This window comes from Azolla caroliniana, unplaced genomic scaffold (genome assembly GCF_043228905.1).
Source record: "Azolla caroliniana isolate FFs.n. ecotype wild unplaced genomic scaffold, voAzoCaro1.0.p SCAF_7, whole genome shotgun sequence".
Lineage (NCBI taxonomy): Eukaryota > Viridiplantae > Streptophyta > Polypodiopsida > Salviniales > Salviniaceae > Azolla > Azolla caroliniana.
This window is the reverse complement of record NW_028230442.1, coordinates 883,358-901,586: the sequence shown is the minus strand read 5'-3', so window position 1 is coordinate 901,586 and position 18,229 is coordinate 883,358. Positions and strand designations below refer to the sequence as shown.

At 41.6% G+C, this 18,229-nt stretch overlaps 2 protein-coding genes across 4 annotated transcripts; one reads left to right on the top strand and one right to left on the bottom strand.

The window, feature by feature from the left end:
- Window positions 1-1,033: 1,033 nt before the first annotated feature.
- On the bottom strand, window positions 1,034-2,705 carry LOC147861430 (uncharacterized). The gene is made up of 4 exons (XM_087322605.1): window positions 1,960-2,705; window positions 1,706-1,833; window positions 1,442-1,544; window positions 1,034-1,308 (listed from the first exon to the last, which is right to left on the bottom strand). The coding sequence occupies exons 1-4, from the start codon at window positions 2,702-2,704 to the stop codon at window positions 1,076-1,078; spliced, it is 1,209 nt and encodes a 402-aa protein (XP_087178731.1). The 5' UTR covers window position 2,705; the 3' UTR covers window positions 1,034-1,075.
- A 1,329-nt stretch (window positions 2,706-4,034) lies between these two features.
- Window positions 4,035-10,469, top strand: LOC147861429 (putative RNA-dependent RNA polymerase 5). 3 transcript variants are annotated; one of them, XM_087322827.1, is made up of 18 exons: window positions 4,035-4,053; window positions 4,776-5,179; window positions 5,267-5,381; window positions 5,503-5,580; window positions 5,660-5,831; window positions 6,172-6,379; window positions 6,574-6,664; window positions 6,748-6,891; window positions 7,122-7,199; window positions 7,583-7,686; window positions 7,870-8,018; window positions 8,116-8,341; window positions 8,425-8,653; window positions 8,771-8,910; window positions 9,004-9,163; window positions 9,378-9,555; window positions 9,738-9,922; window positions 10,063-10,467. In XM_087322827.1, exons 2-18 carry the CDS (start codon window positions 4,812-4,814, stop codon window positions 10,363-10,365), a joined length of 2,928 nt encoding a protein of 975 aa, XP_087178953.1. In that variant the 5' UTR covers window positions 4,035-4,053; window positions 4,776-4,811; the 3' UTR covers window positions 10,366-10,467. The 3 variants fall into 3 exon arrangements, with proteins under 3 accessions (XP_087178953.1, XP_087178954.1, XP_087178952.1); XM_087322828.1 differs by lacking the exon at window positions 4,035-4,053 and having other exon boundaries at window positions 4,483-5,179; window positions 9,378-9,468; window positions 10,063-10,469; XM_087322826.1 differs by lacking the exon at window positions 4,035-4,053 and having other exon boundaries at window positions 4,484-5,179.
- The last annotated feature ends 7,760 nt before the right edge of the window (window positions 10,470-18,229 follow it).

The following is an 18,229-nucleotide window of genomic DNA, read 5'->3' as shown; positions in this document are numbered from 1 at the left end:
ACATTTCTTGAAGTTTGTTTATCACAAAAAGAACCTTTCAATAATAAATGTTTCCCTCCTACAAATGTGTTCCATTTAACATTACAACGATAAAACTTAAACGCATTAAAGTTAATGTGTCAATTTTGATCAGGTAATAGTAATTTAAATTTAAATTGGATTGTCACATTATTATCTAAACAAGGGTAAATCGTAGGAACAAGGAAGCCACCCTCCTTTGTAATTAATGGTGGCCTCATGATATGCATCTCCCTAACATATGGGCGTATTTTCTTGTAAACATTTTCATGGGGCTTCCATTGTCATGTTACCAAATAGCCTTTGTTTCATTCAATTATATGATTGACGATTGACATACTTGGTGAGTAGAACAACTAGTCAGCTAAAAATTGTGTTCATAACATTGCATTTTCAAGCTTAATGTTAAAGTATTTACTCTTTTGATTTCTCTGAAATGGTGGGGCTTTCATTGCCTTGTTACTTAATTATAGCTTTTGTTTGAATTCAAAAATATATGATTGACTATTGAGATACTTGGTGAGTAGAACAAGTAGAAGCCAAAAATTTGTTCATTGGCGTTGGATTTTCAAGCTTCATGCTAAATTATTTACTCTTTGGATTGTTAGAAGCAAACTTGGTTTATGTGCATGATCATCAAAAGCTAAAATTATGGCGAGGTTTCTAAAATGAATGCAACATCCAACCCTATTCTCGAGACTTCAATCCACATCCTTCATGTTGAAAGGCATGCGCTTTATTATGATGAAAATATCATGGTTACATATTTGGATGTTAGAATCTTTTTATCATTCAATTGTGGGATGTCTAAAGATACTCTAAGCAACTTTTAAAGGCAATGCATTTACATTGCGATAAGTATGTAATGTCTTGTTAAAACAAGGAACATTGGTAGGTTCCATTTTTGTTTGCAATGTCCAAAAAGGTTGAAAGGTTTTTCTCAATGTACAAGAAACCTCCAAAGTATCAACTGTAAACAAAAAAAATAATTAGATTTTGGTTTTGAGGGATAGAGCAAATGATTGGAATAAACAAATTATTGGCAAAAGGTTCCACCTCAAAATTCAATATGTTCATATCTTGTGTGACCGACATGGTTGCTCTCATTTAACTCGTTAATGTCGTCCTTGCTTAGGGAAGCAACATCAACTTGGTCATTGAGTAGAATGTTGGCGATATCTCTATCAATTGTCTCCAAAAGCTTTGATTGCCAAGAACCCATTCTCGGAGTTGTAGGCATATGCAAATGCTCATTAGACTTGTCGAAATGCTCTGAGAGTTCTCTTATGCCTATGAGAGATCATATGTCATTAGAAGTATTTCTCTTATATGGGATGTGAAGCTGTGCTATGTTTGCACATGTTTGTCAAAACAAGTTTTATGATAGATTACATTTCACAACATTAGAATATGTAGAGATTACATGTATTTAGGGGACTAATGGACTTGATATGGGATTCCAATTGATCGCAATCAGTATTCATAACATCTAGCTTTGTTTCTATAGCATGTGATTGCCAATCAGCCTGTAGATACATTTCATATACATGTTAAGAACACATAATGTGACACTTGTTTGGAATGACATGCTATTAGTATGAGAATTATCTTGGTCATTGTCTTTCTTTAAACCTTTAAATTGCCAATTAGGTCATTGAGCATGCTTTTCTAGAGGGATGTTCTATACCTCTAAATTCTCAATAAACTCATCAATTGTGTTCGAGAGGTTGGTGCTTGATTTAATACTTTGGTCGACATCGTCCAAGACATCAGATGCATTTGGAGATGGATCGCTCGAGTTGTACGCGCTTCCCTCTACATACTCAGACGATGAGGAAACTTACATTTTTCGGGTCATATCTCATGATTATGTATGCAACATAAAACATGCATGACAAAAAACCCAAAAACAAAGGATAGAAAGCACTTGTATCAATTTACCCATCAAATTTGCATCATCAACAACATCTTCAACCGGTTCCTTTGATGGAAGGCTATTGTAATCACAAAGCCATGCTTGGATCGGGGGCGGGGGTATCAAACTATCACGGGGCAACGAGGAGCACAACGAGGAGCACGAAGAGCTATGGCCGAGCTTCGGCATTAGCTTGGCACCGGACGGTGGCCGCGGAGGGGGAAACCTTGCGGGGCATCCCAAGGAAGGCGTAGAGAACACATTGCCCGGACATTCCACATGGCCATCTTTGGTATCCGACTCCTTGGCCAATCCAACCAACTTCCCATGAGAGGTGATGGAGATTTCTTGGAGAGGACTAGTTTTTCTAGGGTTAGGGTTAGGGTTAGGGTTAGGGTTAGGCGTCGGTGATTGATGATTGATAGGTGTGACTTGTTGATTTAATGGCGGCTTGTTTTCTAGATACTCTTCAGAGTCATTGTCATGAGACATGTCCACCACGTGATCGGCATCTCTTCCTCTATTTGGGCCTCCATGGTTTCTGCTGTCTTCGGCGTCTCCATCATTTAAGTGGACATAAGCTTGATCATGAGGAGATATGGTAGAATTTGCGATGCTTTTGCAGGTTGCATCAGCCATGGCAAGGTGCAGTTGCTCTCGGCAGGCATCGATGAACCTCCTCTTGCTAGAGTTAGGGTTACTCAAACTCATCTGCAACGATGAAGATGATGATGGATCATTCATGAATTCTCTGGAAGCTCCGCAACCCATTTGTGGTCCTTCCTCTCTCTGTCTCAGGAAGCAGGGGGAACATAAAAATGGTTTGCTTTTTTTTGCGTTTCTGCTGCTTTTTCTTCTTCTTCTTCTTCTTGATGATTGATGGTGTGTGGGGGGGGTGGGAAGAGGCAGGAAGTACATAACTCCCTTCTTCAGCTCTCATCTCGGCCGTCAGATCTGCTTTCATCTCCACCGTCGGATCAGACCTTTTATTTTTATTTTTTGCCTTCCATTTAAATCCTACGTATATTTTCCTTTTTATTTATCTATTTATTTCCCTCATTTTATTGAAGTATTTTCATAATCAAGTGTGTTTTCATGTGCTTTTATTTATTTATTTTTTATACCCTTCCAAAACGTAGGGCTTCCTCAAGTACTCACAAAACACGCACGAAATTAAGCAAAAGTGGCACACAAAAACTTACAATGTGACACATTTATTTGCTCGAGGGGTTTGGGTTTAGTTGTAAACAAATTAAGGTGTAGTTAAATAAGATAGATAGACGCACTAGAAAATCTTGTCATCTCAAGCTCAAACCCAATCGGCATCCGACGAGCATATGAATTGATTCAGTGATGACCTAAACAACTTTCGGGGAGGGATTTTCATCTCACCATCGTGATGCTCGCTTGGGGGCTATTACCATCAAAAGTAATGCTCAATGTATCATGGACACAGTCCATTGTGGCTTCTATGCAGCGAAGCATTGGGACAAGCCCATGGGGGTTTTGGATGAGTTTGAATCCATTCAACGTTAGCATACGCACGCAAGCGACAATTCATGGGCTTGCTTAATGGGCATCAACGATCCTTCCCTTCTCTCCGATAGAGCATGGTTGTGAGGGAGGAGAAGGTTCCAAGTAGAGAGAATGGGGTACTAGAAATAGATGAGTTGGAACTTGAATCAATGAAAAGGTAGGGTAAAAATATAAATAAGCAAATTATATCAATCGACAGCTATAACAAAGAAATGAGTAAATAATGATTTATAAAAGTCACGACTCACGGCTTATGTTGGATATGACATTAATAATCAAAATAAAAAACATAGACCAAAATGTAGTATGTAGGTGGCAAATATCCGTTGAAAATTTGAATTATAAATAAATAATTAAGCGGATAATAATATATATTGATACATGCATATCTGTATGTACATATATGTAGTATTGCATTGGACAATATAATATGTATGTTGATACATGCATTATCTATCTGTATGTGTATTGCATTTGCATTTGCCATTGCCATTTGTTTATACATATGAAAAGAACAGAGCTCTAATTTTTGTTTATGCATTTGTTTTCTGCGTGCTCAAATTTTTCTGCAATTACTCCCCCAGGTACTCAACATTTTTATGCAATTGTTAGTATTATTGTTTTTGCATACTTTTGTTTGTATTTGAGCCAAAAGTAATGCACTTCGGGTTGCTTGTGTCTCTCATTTTGCTGAAGGAAAACAAGGTGAAATATGATTCAGTAAGATATCTGTTTTGTCTCATTGATTTCTATTTAAGCCTCTCAGTATATCTTTACATGAACTTCTCTGCAACACCACATGGCTTATTTTGCTCATCTAGGTCTACTATGGTTCTCGTAAACGCACAGATTGGCATAATCTGCAAGCCAAATTTCTTAATTTACGTAGCTGAGTATGGTCTGACGCACCATTGCTGTTAACAATTCATTTTTTATGTGTTTTTTCGCGCACACATTATGTACTTGCAAAATCATAATTTCCTTGTAATAATAACAATCCACTTCACATGTACATTCTCGCTGTTTTTATGCTCATTTTTCATGCTACCATTTTCAGTGGCGTTTGCCACTTCTCTCCATGAGTTTGAAACAATAACAATCCATTACAAATTTTAAATCGTTTTTGTTATTCTCTATGTGTTTCTATTTCATATATTCTTTCTCCTGTGCAGATACTTCTAGTTTGGATCAATAAATATCCTTGCTTCAGTCAAAGTAATGGATGCTTGTAGTTAGGAGATGATTCTTACTTAGGTTGTGCTTGCAAAGGACATTAGATATATATAAATTGATATATCTGGCACAGGAAACAAATGGTTAACAAGGTGTGAAATTTGTTGACATGCATTCATTGGTACATCAAGTTCTGGTGCCAAATAATGACATGAGGACCGAGAGTGCAATCGATTTTTACGACTTGGAAGGCTACGATGATGCCTTCTTAACAGAGGTCACAAAAGTGGAGGCTAAACACTCTCCACTAAAATCACCACTATTTCTATCTCCTCAAGATTCAGAGCAAAAAGCTGTCCAAGATGCATCACAAAAGTGTCCAACGTACTATGGGGGTTATGACTCAGTTGTTCCCAAGAAGCTGGATTTCACAACTACAATAGATTTGGGTATTTCATTTCCATCCCAAGAACTGCTGCAAGCTCATGGACAGCTTTGCCAAGAAAAAGCGCTCCTGATTTTATGTCACTTCCCCAAGTAAGTTGTAAATGCTCTCTCTAAAGGCTTAGATGAACTTTGCCATCTATTAGTGGAAAATGTCTTAGCCATTTACTCTTGTGGCAGGGGAGATTGGTTTAAAGTTGTTACCCTTCAAGAATTGAATCGATATAAAGCTATGGATTTCATAGAGATGGATTCAAGGTTGCGACATATCACATGTTGCAACAAAAAGTCGAAGGTAATACTAAGTTACTAAACTTACAGAGAGAAAAGAGGAGACAGTTAATGAAAGTTCAAGCCAAGTTGATGCTGGTTTGCGGTCTTCTTTGATCCAGTATAGATGATTTTGGATTTTGCAGATTGATACAGATAAGATAAAGCAATGTCATATAGTTTTTCATTGCCAAATCAATTGTGAAGGACAATGTATGCTCAAGGTGCAAGATCATGATCCTAACTAATTTCTTGTGTAGGCAATACCTATTTATAATTCCTGGCAAGCTTTTGTGATTGCAGGGTCCGTTCTATGAGCAAACTGGTAGTCCACTCCAACGAGTGTTTGGGGATGGTGGTGTACTTCGTGTACACTTTGCAGATATGAAAAAGAACTCGGAAATAGTAGAGGGTGTTTACAGAAGAGTTGCAAGAGAGGGCTTATGGATTGGGCTTAGACACTATATGTTCTTCGGTAGGTTCTTCAATGTTTTTTCCTTGTAATATTTAATGAACCAAAAGAACCAACTGTCATTAGTGATTTTTGCGTAAGATGTTAGCATGATTTATTTTCGTTCCCGGTGTTTGATGTTATTACCCAAGCATATGAATTATTTCATGAAAAAAAGGAACGCGGCATGAGGCAAGGCTTTGATAGCTGAATTTGTTGCAGTGTGTAAGCTTCTTTATTTCATATATGATTTTGTGATATGATGCGGAAGCATTGCAGATCAACACACTTTTTTCTTCTTAAATCAGGAGCATGTGTCTGGTTATGCCAGCTTGACTATATCTTTCCTGGAGTTTTGTAACAGCATACAAAGATCCAAAGTCAAAGAAGAAGAAGCAAGATTTGGCTGAAGACATTTCTAGCATGCCCAAATGTTATTTTGTGTGTACTGAATCTCTCGCCACGTGGGATCTTATGAATCCGAAGTTTATACAGTTTAAAGGCATTTGGGAAGCTCGGCAATACATGATGCATATTAATACAGTGCCAACATTATCCAAAAAGTTTGCCAGGTAATTATTTTATAGATATACCAGCATGATCATGATGATTCTTTTATCTTATATTAATGTGAGATTTTGGGATCCAATTCCCCCAACATGCTGATTTGTTTTGGCACATTATGTGTTAAAAATTTGTACCCAGAACGTGTCAATGCATTAAGTACGAGTGGTTCATGTTAACTAATTTTTAGATCTGTATGCAGACTTCAGCTTGCATTATCACAAACATTGCCACTTCTTGATTTAGATTCTCCTGACATTAAAGTCGAGATTGTAGAGGACATTTACTGCAGGGTAAGATTTCCATCTCCTAGTTCTATCCATGAGGTATAAGTAATTTGCTAAGGTTCTGTTCAGATTATAGTCCTGTTGCACAGGATAGATGTGGCATGATAGTTTGTGACAAAAGTGGTGAGAAGCTAATACACACAGATGGGACAGGCTTTGTTTCATTTGATATTGCAAACCGTTGTCCGTCGTCTGTTTTCAAGGGCAAGGTTAAGGGTGAGATTGCTGATGAGGTATTTCTTAATGCATAGTTTTTCTTGGATAATTTGTCGCACCTGTGAATGGTTCAGTTTGTAAAGATGAACATCACATGCATAACATAGCATCACTGTATTTATAGCTCGATAGAAACATGATGTTATTTCTAGGTTGATAGAAGCATGATGATGATATTTCTAGCTTGAAAGTGTGTTAATAGGTTGTTATACTCACTATTGTGCTTCCTCATGAACTATTTTTGCAGGAAGTTCCATTACTTCTCCAAGTAAGGTTATTTTATAATGGAATGGTTGCAAAGGGCACTCTCCTGGTGAATTTGAAGGTTACTTTTTATTTTGACTGTTTCTCCACTTGTAGACTGCTTTCCTATGATCTGTTAGGATTTTGAATGTGCTGTAATTGTGAAATCATCTACCTAAGACTTCACTGATTTAATTCAATAATTTTCTTGGGTTGAGTACAAGTAGAGAGTCACTCTGTTACTGTAGCCAAAATAAGTTTGTTGATACATAGATTTCTATGCTCTTTCTAGCTATATAATAACCTTAACCCTTTGAAGCTATCTTTCTTCTCAATCTAATTTTATAACCTTATTTGTGCATCTGAATAATATGTTGACTTTCAATGCGACAAAGTTCAGTGAGTCTTTCAGTGTGCTTTCTTCCATATCCACCATGTGTACCAGATACATTATCTGTCTTGCAGTTACCACCGTTGACCATACAGATTCGTCAATCAATGGTGAAGGTTAAAACTGATAAAAGTTTGGCTGGCCCTTGCTACAACTCATTGGAAGTTTGCAGTACAAGGTGATTTTTAAAAACCATTGCATCTTAATTTTATTTCATTACCTTTTTTCTCACTTGATATCTGTGGGTTAATTTTTTTACCTGAACTTCAGTTACTGTTCTACTGATTTGGATTTATTAAGTGTCTTGAATGTTTTCTTCAAATTGTAACTTCTATCTTTTGCATCCTTTGTTTGGTCACAGTCGAAAATCTGGCAAAGGGAAACTCTCTCCATATCTTGCTCTACTTTTAAGCTATGGAGGTGTACCTGAAGATGTCTTGATGAAATTCGTGGATGATGAATTAAATGATATACGTGTGAGGTTTAGATCTAGACAGAGTGCTATTAGGGGTATGTTTCTAATTTCTTTTCCAGATATATAACTTTTGATTCTACATAGTGGAAGACGGTTGTGTTATGTGGTAAGGAATTCAATATCATATTACAGCGTTGAAAAACAGTGACCAAGGTGATCATTACGACATTGCATTACGAATGCTCATGGCGGGCATTCCTTTGGAGGAACCCTATCTTAAGAAGACTTTATTTGAAGTGTCAAAAAGTCAGCTACAAGACCTGAGTACAGGACGGGTAACTATTCCGGACTCGTATAATTTAATGGGTTGTGCTGATCCGACAGGGATGCTTGAAAGGAATCAAGTGGTGATAGTCTTGTGAGTTGTTTCTTCTTCAGCTTCATGGATTGTTAAAACTCTAAATTATGACATGGATAGTCATACTGTTGGAATTTTAACAGGGAACATGGCCCAGTGTATTGTCCCAAAGTACTTGTATATAAATCACCGGGATTACATGTTGGTGATGTGAAGGTTTTCGAGGCCATATGGCATAAGGAGTTTGGTGAGATTATTGGCAATGAAAAGCATGCCATCTTCTTCTCAGTCAAGGGTGCGCGGTCAGTTGTGGATGAGATTGCAAATAGTGATCTTGATGGAGATCAGTATTGGTGCTGTACAAATCCACAGGTATGGAATTCATTTAGAGTTGTGTTTTTTATTTTTCATTACGGATGGATTACCTTGTATGGTCGTACGATTTGCAGTATTAGTTTGAGGTATGTAGATATCTGTATTACATTTCAGCTTGTGAAGGCGTTCATGTCCTCAGAGGTCTGGAAGAATCCCGGAACACAGAAAAATACTAGTAATGAAAAGTTGTACAAAAATGATGAGGTTGACAAACAGCACTTCGAGATGTTCCTGAAAGCTAGGTTTAAGCCATGGTAAGGCATCATGTGAACCCAAATACAAGGAATTTTCAGGATTGTGTATTTAGAAAACAATTTATCTTGGCTTTCTTATCATGACAAATTCAGCACAACAATGGGATTGGCGGCAAATAGTTGGCTGGCAATTATGGATAAGTATCTGACTCTCGATGTTAACGATCCATTACGAACAAAAATGTGGTCGAATATTCAGAGCCTTGTAGACACATATTATCAAGCAGTGGATGCTGAGAAATCAGGAAAACAGGTTTGCCAATCTACCCTCCAGTTAATCCCCTAGTATGCCAAATTAAATGTTGCATGATTTGCATATCATATTCCTTTGTCAAGCTTACATATAGTATGCCATATTAAATGTTGCATGATTTGCATATCATATTCCTTTGTCAAGCTTACATATATGGTTAGGTAAATTTAAGATCATTGTGATTAAATTTGTGTTTCACTTCTTCATGGTTTAGGTCTCTGTGAAGGAAAAGGATAAAGCGAGGGATTGGCCCCATTACATTGAAAAGAAGCAAGGAGGTGCATGTAAATGGATCGAAAATGATGGTATATATCATTCGACAACCATACTGGGGAAGATATATGACCTTGTTAAGGGGCAGTCAGATTCATTGGACATGACCACACATTTAGGTTTACTACTTGACGTTTCTTCAGCACATGGTTTTCAAATTATTTGGCTCAACCCCATTCATTATGATGCTTAATTTGTTTTCATGACATTTGCTTTGATCTCTTTCATGACGCATTCTTCTTTTTGTGTCATTAGACTTGCCCCTTTGATGATGCCCATTGTTTTTCTTGAATGTTTCCAGAAGAAATGGTGTTGTCTGATACGTTGATTGAAAAACGATTCCAGTATCCAGGCTTCGAAAAGTATCATAAAGTATGGGATGATCGATTCAAAGAGTATAAAGCAAGAGTTGCATCTTGTCTAAATGAAAATGATGGGGATATCCGAAACAATGAGACTGAAGCCGTATTGCAGATGTATCGCATGGTAAATAAATGAATGTCATTCATTGCCCGGAAGAAAAGTGTGTTTTTTCTTTGTAATTTCAATGTCATTGCCTGGAGGAAAAATGTGTTTTATTTCTTGTAATTTTATTCATTTGCTTGCTTCCGCATTATCTATGTTAGGAGCTTTACAAGGCAGAGACATTGATCGACAGTCCTGAACCATTGGAAGAGATATACAAGCAAGCATCAGCCATATATATAATAGTTTACAGTCATGCTCAGAAGAGGATAGAGTCATGGAGAGAAAATGGAAATGGTCAGAAACTACATGTCACTGGGTTGCAGTTTGCTTGGAAAGTAGCTGGCTATGCATTGCTTAAACTACTTGGCCATAATTCAAACAACCGAAAACGCAAGGAGCCTGTTATCGTTGAAGAATCGGTCTTTCGTGATCTCAAGTTTGCTCGAAGAGAAGAGAGATGAGATACATATTAAGCAATGCCGTTTTGTGTCGATTTTTGGTGTTGTACACCTCTCCTTCTCTTTTGATCATCAAGAGTCTCTACTCGCTTTCACACATGTATGTACATAATACATGAAAATGTAATATTTTTGGTCACATAGATCATACTTGATCTCCGAAGAGGATAATAAAATCTCCCTCTATAGATCTATCTCGTGGAAACACACGATTGTATTACATTTAATTGAATTGGTGTTACATGAGTGGGGTATGTGAAAGGAATCACTAAGAGGCAAGAGTGTTGAGCTAACTCCATGCTTGCCATAAATAAGCATTGACACATACCTTGGGAAAGAGGAAAACGACCTCCGTATCTAATCTTGGGTGAAACTATGAAGTTGTGGAAATACCTAATACCTTGGAGTCAAACAATAACTTGATAAAACTTGCCAAACTTGAGAAACATAACCCCAAATCTAATGAGGAATCAAATCTTTCACTTGAACAATTCAAAGGAAACAATTGCTTGTTGCAAATCTACACTCTATAGGTCTAATTCCAATTGTAAACTCCTAATCAAAATTCTCCATATGAAGATCTTTATTAGAAGTGTAACTTAAAAGTGTTAAGTATGATTTAAGTTTTTCCATCACCCATGATTAGAGTTATGGCGTTCCATTTTTGTTCACCCTTAGATGGTAGTTGTTGAGAATGAAGCTCAACCTAGTCTAGCGTGTGAACACACCCTTGAGAGTGTGCAATCAAAGGTCAAAAGTCACCACTCTAATCTACACATTAACTATGTGTCATAGAATCATATTCTACGACACATAACTAATGAGTTTTCTCATTCCCCATGATCCATGAGGTTCGGTAGTTAATGAAGAGAGAGAGAGAGTGTCTATATAAAGAACTCTCCTCCTACTTTGTAATTAGGTCGATTAATCTCCTTTGTAATATACATCTTCTGAGTATTCTATTGTCTCTCTAACCTATCTTGTGTTTCTCTCTCACTCTCACTCACTCTCTCTCTCATACACACACACACACACTCACAACACATATCTTGAATCTATTCCGTTGCACAAGAATCACCATCGATTCTTTACATGGTATCAGAGCGATTTGGTAGCTTGATCTCGCCCATCCGCGTGTGTTGAGCTCTACGACGACGTTCAAGAAAACCGGCTCATCGTTATCGTAGTGCGACTACATAGCTCGTATTCAAGAGAGAAGAAGAAGGAAGAAATCTACATCGAACACCATGAATACTCAAATGGGGAGTGCTCTCCCTAGCGAGAAGTTGGACCGAAACAACTTCGCATCTTGGGAGTACAAGATGCATTAATACCTTGTTGGTCAAGGCTATTGGAGCTACATCAAAGGAGCACAAGAAAACCGACCCGACCCGGAAGACAACGACTACTCAACATGGGAGCAAGCAGCGAGTCGAGTAATGTATTGCTTAGCGACATGTGTTCATGATCACATGCTCGGCTACATTCGAGAAGCCACGACGCCAAAGGAAGATATTCGCCGCTAATAGAACGGCATCGAAAGCTTCAACTCCGCCAAGAGTTGAACAATATCCAACAACGGGATATGTCTATCACAAGCTACACCTTGAAGATCAAGGAGCTTTGTGATGCACTCTGCTCGATAAGCGTCAATGTGGAGGATGACGAAATGGTGCAAATATACCTCGGCGGCCTTGCGCCAAACGGTCCAGCGCGATGCGGACCGCCATACTAGCACGAGAGAATCCGCCCTCCTTCTTCGATCTTCAATTCATGTTGTTGGTTGAAGAAAATCATGTTCGAACAAGGAGCAACACCTCGGAAGGCCACATGCTCTACACGCATTCGGACGGAGGAAGAGGACGTGGCCGTGCAGGAAGAGGCTGATTCGGCCAAGGATGAGGCGGACGAGGTTCGACTTACGAAAACAACTCGCAATTTCGGCATCAAGACGGAAGCCATCGAGGAACCTTCGGAAGAAGGGGGAGCTTCCATTCCGGTCAGAGCCAACAAACCTCGATCAAATGTGTTTATTGTGGAAAAATCGGCCACCATGAAGAAGAGTGCCGAAAGAAGTGTGAGTCGGCTTCCTCTCACCAATTACGCCACCAACTCCGAATATGAAGATCATGGCGGAATGTTTGAAATGAGACATAGAACAAATTCTATGTCGGCCTCTACTTCGACTAATGCCTCCAATCCGGAAGATGTATGGTTCGTCGACTCCGGTGCCTCGAACCATATGACATCCCATCAAGAATGGTTCAAAGACCTTCGAGAGCTGGATCGACCCAGTTATGTCGAGACCGGAGACGACACCACTCATCCGATTCAACATGTCGGCAATGTCCCATTCGGGAAAGAAGGTGAACAAACTTGCATAAAAAATGTCTTACATGTACCCACCATAACGAAGAATTTGGTCTCAGTCGGCCAAATTGTGGAGCAAGGGATGCAAGTTCGATTCAACCAAGGAGGTTGCTTCATCAAGAAGGAAGGCCGACTCATTGCTCGTGGTCGAAGGGAAGGCCAAATGTTTATCCTCGAATCGAACTAGGTAAAATCGGCCATGTTTGCAAAGGGCCTCAAAATCAACACCGACATAGAGCTATGGCATAAAAGAATTGGCCATATCAATCTCAACAAACTCAAGGCGATGCAATCGAAAGGAGTCGTCATCGGGCTCCCGACCTTCAAAGAGAAAGAGATTGAAGGAGTATGTGAAGCATGCCAATTCGGCAAGCAACATCGGCACCCATTCCCGGAGGAGAGGAATGTGAGGAAAGGCCTATTAGACGTAGTCCACTAAGATGTGTGGGGACTGGCACAAATGGCTACGTTCGGAGGATGTCGGTACTATGTTACCTTCGTCGATGACTTCTCTAGATACACATGGATATTTCCCATGAGGATGAAGTGCGAAGTGTTTACTCACTTCCAAAAATTCAAAAGCGAAGTCAAAAAGACAACTGGGTGTTATGTACGATGTCTTCGGTCAGACGGAGGAAAGGAATACTTCTCTGATGTGTTCAGGGCATACCTTCAACAAGAAGGAATTCGGCGAGAATTCACTTGTCGACACACACCGCAACCGAATGGTGTAGCCGAACGCAAGAATCGGCACATCCTCGAAGTAGAAAGGGTCATGCTAAATGAGAAGCATATGCCCAAGTCATATTGGGCAGAAGCTGCAAATACCGCCGTCTACCTCATGAACTAGTGCACAACATCCGGAGTGCACGAGGTCACCCCGCACGAGAAATACTACGGGAAGAAGCCAGACCTATCTCATGTAAGGATATTCAGCTCCATTGCATACGTGCACATTCCTGGTGAGAAGCGGCAGAAGCTTCACCCAAACTTAGAGAAGTGCATCCTCGTGGGGTACTGACTGGAGCAAAAGGGGTACAAGTGCTTCAACCCCTCTACTCGGAAGACTCGTGTCAGTCGGGATGTCGTCTTTGATGAATCAACATCATGGTACAAACCCGAGCCGACTCCTCCCGAACCATCTACGAACGACCTCGACAACACAGAAGACGATGATCAACTAAGGTCAATACTCGAAGAGAGTCCGATCTCAACCAGATTGAGTGGACCACAAGAGCCTCTGAGCAACCAAAGCACATCTCGGCCAAGTCCAAAGATGGACAAAGGGAAGGCCAAAATGTTGGAATATGAAGACGATCACTTCGATGGCGAAGAATCAGCTCATCCACTCAATAGTGAGTTCGATGGCTTTGATGTGTCTCTTACGAGGTCACCCGGAGTTGAGAAAGCACTCACATCGGCAAATGAGAAACTCTGTCACTCCACCTGAGAGAAGAATCTGGTTAGCCGATTCGGCTACAACGACTATATGGCATACCACTATGCCTTTATGATGAAGGTGGCAACAGTTCGAGAACCAGAGAGCTTTGCCGAAGGCGCTAAAGATCTGCAATGGGTCGAAGCGATGAACGAGGAGATGCAAGCTCTTAGCAAGAATGAGACATGGGATCTCGTCCCTCATTCACAACATAAGAAGGCAATTAGTTGCAGATGGATATACAAAGTGAAGTATAATGCCGACGGTTCCGTCAACCGTTACAAAGCTCGACTCGTAGCAAAGGGCTACACACAAACACAGGGCATTAACTATGAAGAGACCTTTGCCCCGGTGGCAAAGATGACAACCGTGCGAACCGTGATAGCGCTTGCATAAGCGAAAGGGTGGCACCTCCACCAGATGGATGTCAAGAACGCTTTTCTTCAAGGCGAATTAGAAGAGGAGGTGTACATGATACAACCACCCTGCTTTGAATCCAACATTCATCCGAAAGCCATATGCCGACTCAAGAAGCCCCTCTACGGCCTTAAGCAAACACCACGTGCTTGGCACTTGAAGATAACACAATATCTTCATCGAATCAGTTTCCGAATGTCAAAATCCGACAATTCTCTGTATGTAAGAAGCGATTCCGAAAGCCCGATCGTCATCATCCTATACGTGGATGATCTGGTCATTGGAGGTGAGCACCTAGTCGACATCAACAAGGTCAAATTCCTCCTTTCCAACAAATTCAAGATGATGGACATGAAAGAGCTCCACTACTTCCTTGGCATCGAGGTAATTCGGACTCCAACCGGGATTATGATCTCCCAACGACACTACATTCTCAACTTGTTATACAAGTTCGGGATGACTGAGTGCAAGTCTATGGCAACACCTCTCGACCGAAGCCTCAAACTAGATGCCAATTCTGGCACCACAGAGTGTGAGCCGACTCAATATCGACAACTGATCGGTAGTCTTATCTACCTCATGATCACTCGACCTGACCTGAGCTATCCGGTCGGCCTTCTTAGCCAGTTCATGCAAACGCCACGGGATATCCATTTGGATTGTGCTAAGAGAGTGCTACGATACGTGAGCGGAACAATGGACTATGACATTCTCTATAAGTCGGCCACGCCAATTCAACTCGAGGGGTACACAAATGCTGACAGGGCAGGCTACAAAGCCGACCGACGATCAACCTCTGGTTTCGTCTTCTCCCTCAGAAGTGGAGCCATCTCCTGGAGTAGCAAGAAGCAACCAACCGTTGCTCTTTCAAGCATAGAGGCCTGTAAATGATTACTTGCGGAAGCGTTAGAAAACAGAGAAAGTAGTGAATACACAGAGTACGTGGGAGAGACAAACAAAGAGAGCAGAATTTAAAAGCTATATTAAAAAATGATATAATTACTCTGTACATACAACTATGCTCAATAGCATTATTTATACAAGTCCTCGTGGGACTGACAGAAGTACTGCGTACTTCAATGCTCACACGAGCATTTGACACTTACTACGAGACTATAATTGCCTAGTAGTCTACACTAATACCATGCTTCCGGTTACTGATTGGATCCGACTAACCGGCTCCCTAGCTCACCGGCTTTGTTGCTTGCCGGCTCGGTTTCTCACAGCTTACCCATCCGTCTCGTTTGCCGGCTCAGGCTTATTCAGCCGATCCGGCTCTAGTTGAGCTTGCCGCTCAACACTCCCCCTCAAGCTCAACTTGAGGTTGGATCCTAGTGTCAGTCTTTGTGGCAGTCGGTTCTTCCAACCGACTTCTCTTGGCGTCGCTCTACCTTGCTCGCGCTCCTCGTCCGGTCCGGTTCTGTTTGCCGCGACCCCTCTTGTTCTGCGTGCCTCGATCTGCTCGATCGGTATGTCTGCTCAATAGGCTCCTCTCAGCTCCTTTGCTGCTATGACTCTGGTGCTTGCCGTTCCGTCGGTTCCTCCGCGATGGCATCGACTTCCGTTGCATCCGTGTCTGCATGGCCTTGAATTGATCCGGTTCTTCTGAATCTGTCTGTTGAACCGAATCGACTGTCTCCGATTCGTTCTAGCTCTTGTCCGAATCGATTGCTCCTGATTCGTCTTTTGGTTCCAAGCCCTTCACCACATTGGACCATGTCCGGGTCTTGGCCTTCTTCCTTCGGTCGGCTCTGTCCTTCTTGACTCTGCCGCCTTCTGTTCTTCCCTCACTAGCGCAATCGGCAGTCTCTTTGCCTTTGCCCGTTTCGGTGTCTTTGCCCGTTCTCCCCCTCAAGTGTGGCACGTCGAGATGTTGAACACCAAGCATTTCAGTGAAGTGTTGCAACTTGTCCGAGCCGAGTGGTTTGGTGAAGATATCTGCAACTTGCCGATCCGTGTGAACATACCGAAGGTCAACCTCACCGCTCAGGACACGCTCACGCACGAAGTGATAATGCACTTCTATGTGTTTTGTGTGAGCATGGAATATGAGGTTCTTGGCGAGTTGCATGCTGCTTATGTTGTCGCAGTAGACCAGAATCAGGGTTGGTACCTTGATCCGTAAGTCTTGCAGCAGTCGCTGAAGCCAAATGGCTTCACAGGTGGCAATGGTAGCGCCCCGATACTCAACCTCAATGCTCGATAGAGCAATTGTTGGCTGCTTTTTGCTGCTCCATGCAACAACCGTGCTACCTGGAGAAAACATGTAACCAGAGGTTGATCGGCGATCTGATGCATCGCCGGCCCAGTCGGCATTCGTGTAACCGACGAGCTCTTCGGTTATACCTCGCCGGTAAAACAGTCCCCGGTCCTTGGTGCCGCTGACATACCACAATATCCGTTGTGCGCACTGAAGGTGCTCCACGGTCGGCTTCTGCATGAATTGACTTATCATACCAACAGCTTCGACCGGATAGCTGATGTCGGGTCACGTGATAGTCAAGTAAATAAGGCTTCCGACAATTTGTCGGAACCGTTGCTCGTTGCAGGCCGGTCCGGAGTTGGGACGAAGCTTCTGGTTTCAGTCCAAGGGTGTGGATACAAGTCGGCATTCTGTCATGCCGAACTTGTACAACATATTCAAGACGTAATGTCGTTGTGAGAGCAATATGCCGTCCGGGGTTCGGATCACCTCGATCCCTAGAAAATAATGAAGGTCCCCCAGATCCTTCATCTCAAATGTGTCCGATAACTGGGACTTGACGCGGTTGATTTCTGGAACACCCGGTTCGGTGATGACTAGATCATCAACATACAACAGTATACATACCGGACCGGTTGGGCCTTGCCGGATGAACAATGAAGAGTCAGATTTGGAGGCCACAAACCCCATCTTATGCAACCGGTGCATGATCTTCGCATTCCAAGTTCGAGGGGCTTGCTTCAGGCCGTACAACGACTTCTTCAGCCGACATACCGCCGATTTGTTCATCTCCGATTGAAAACCGGGAGGCTGAGTCATGAAGACTTCTTCTTCAAGATCACCTTGAAGAAATGCATTCTTCACATCCATCTGATGAAGATGCCACCCCCTTGCCGCAACAACCGCCAGCACCACTCGAATTGTCGTCATCTTCGCTACAGGAGCGAAGGTCTCGTCGTAGTCGATTCCGTGGGTCTACGCATATCCCTTTGCCACTAACCGGGCCTTGTACCGGTTAACTGAACCGTTGGCGTTGTACTTTACTTTGTATATCAACTTGCATCCGATCGGTTTACAGTGACGAGGATGGTCAACCAGGTCCCATGTCTTGTTGACATCAAGTGCCCACATTTCTTCCTCCATAGCAGCACACCAATTTGCATCCTTGGCCGCTTCTGCGTAGCTCTCCGGCTCACGCACTTCCGCCACCTTAGTCATGTACGCATAATGATGCACCATGTACTCATTGTACCCGTACCGCTTGACGGGATCCTTCTGGCGGGTGGATCGGCGTAACTCACCGTTACCCGGTTTGAGGCCCTTCTTAGCCAGTTCGGTCTTCATTGCCGAAGATCCACCTTTCTCCTTGCCGGAGTCGAACGTACACCGATCTGACTCATCATTGCCGGATTCGAATTCCTGCATCTTCTTCTTCCCCT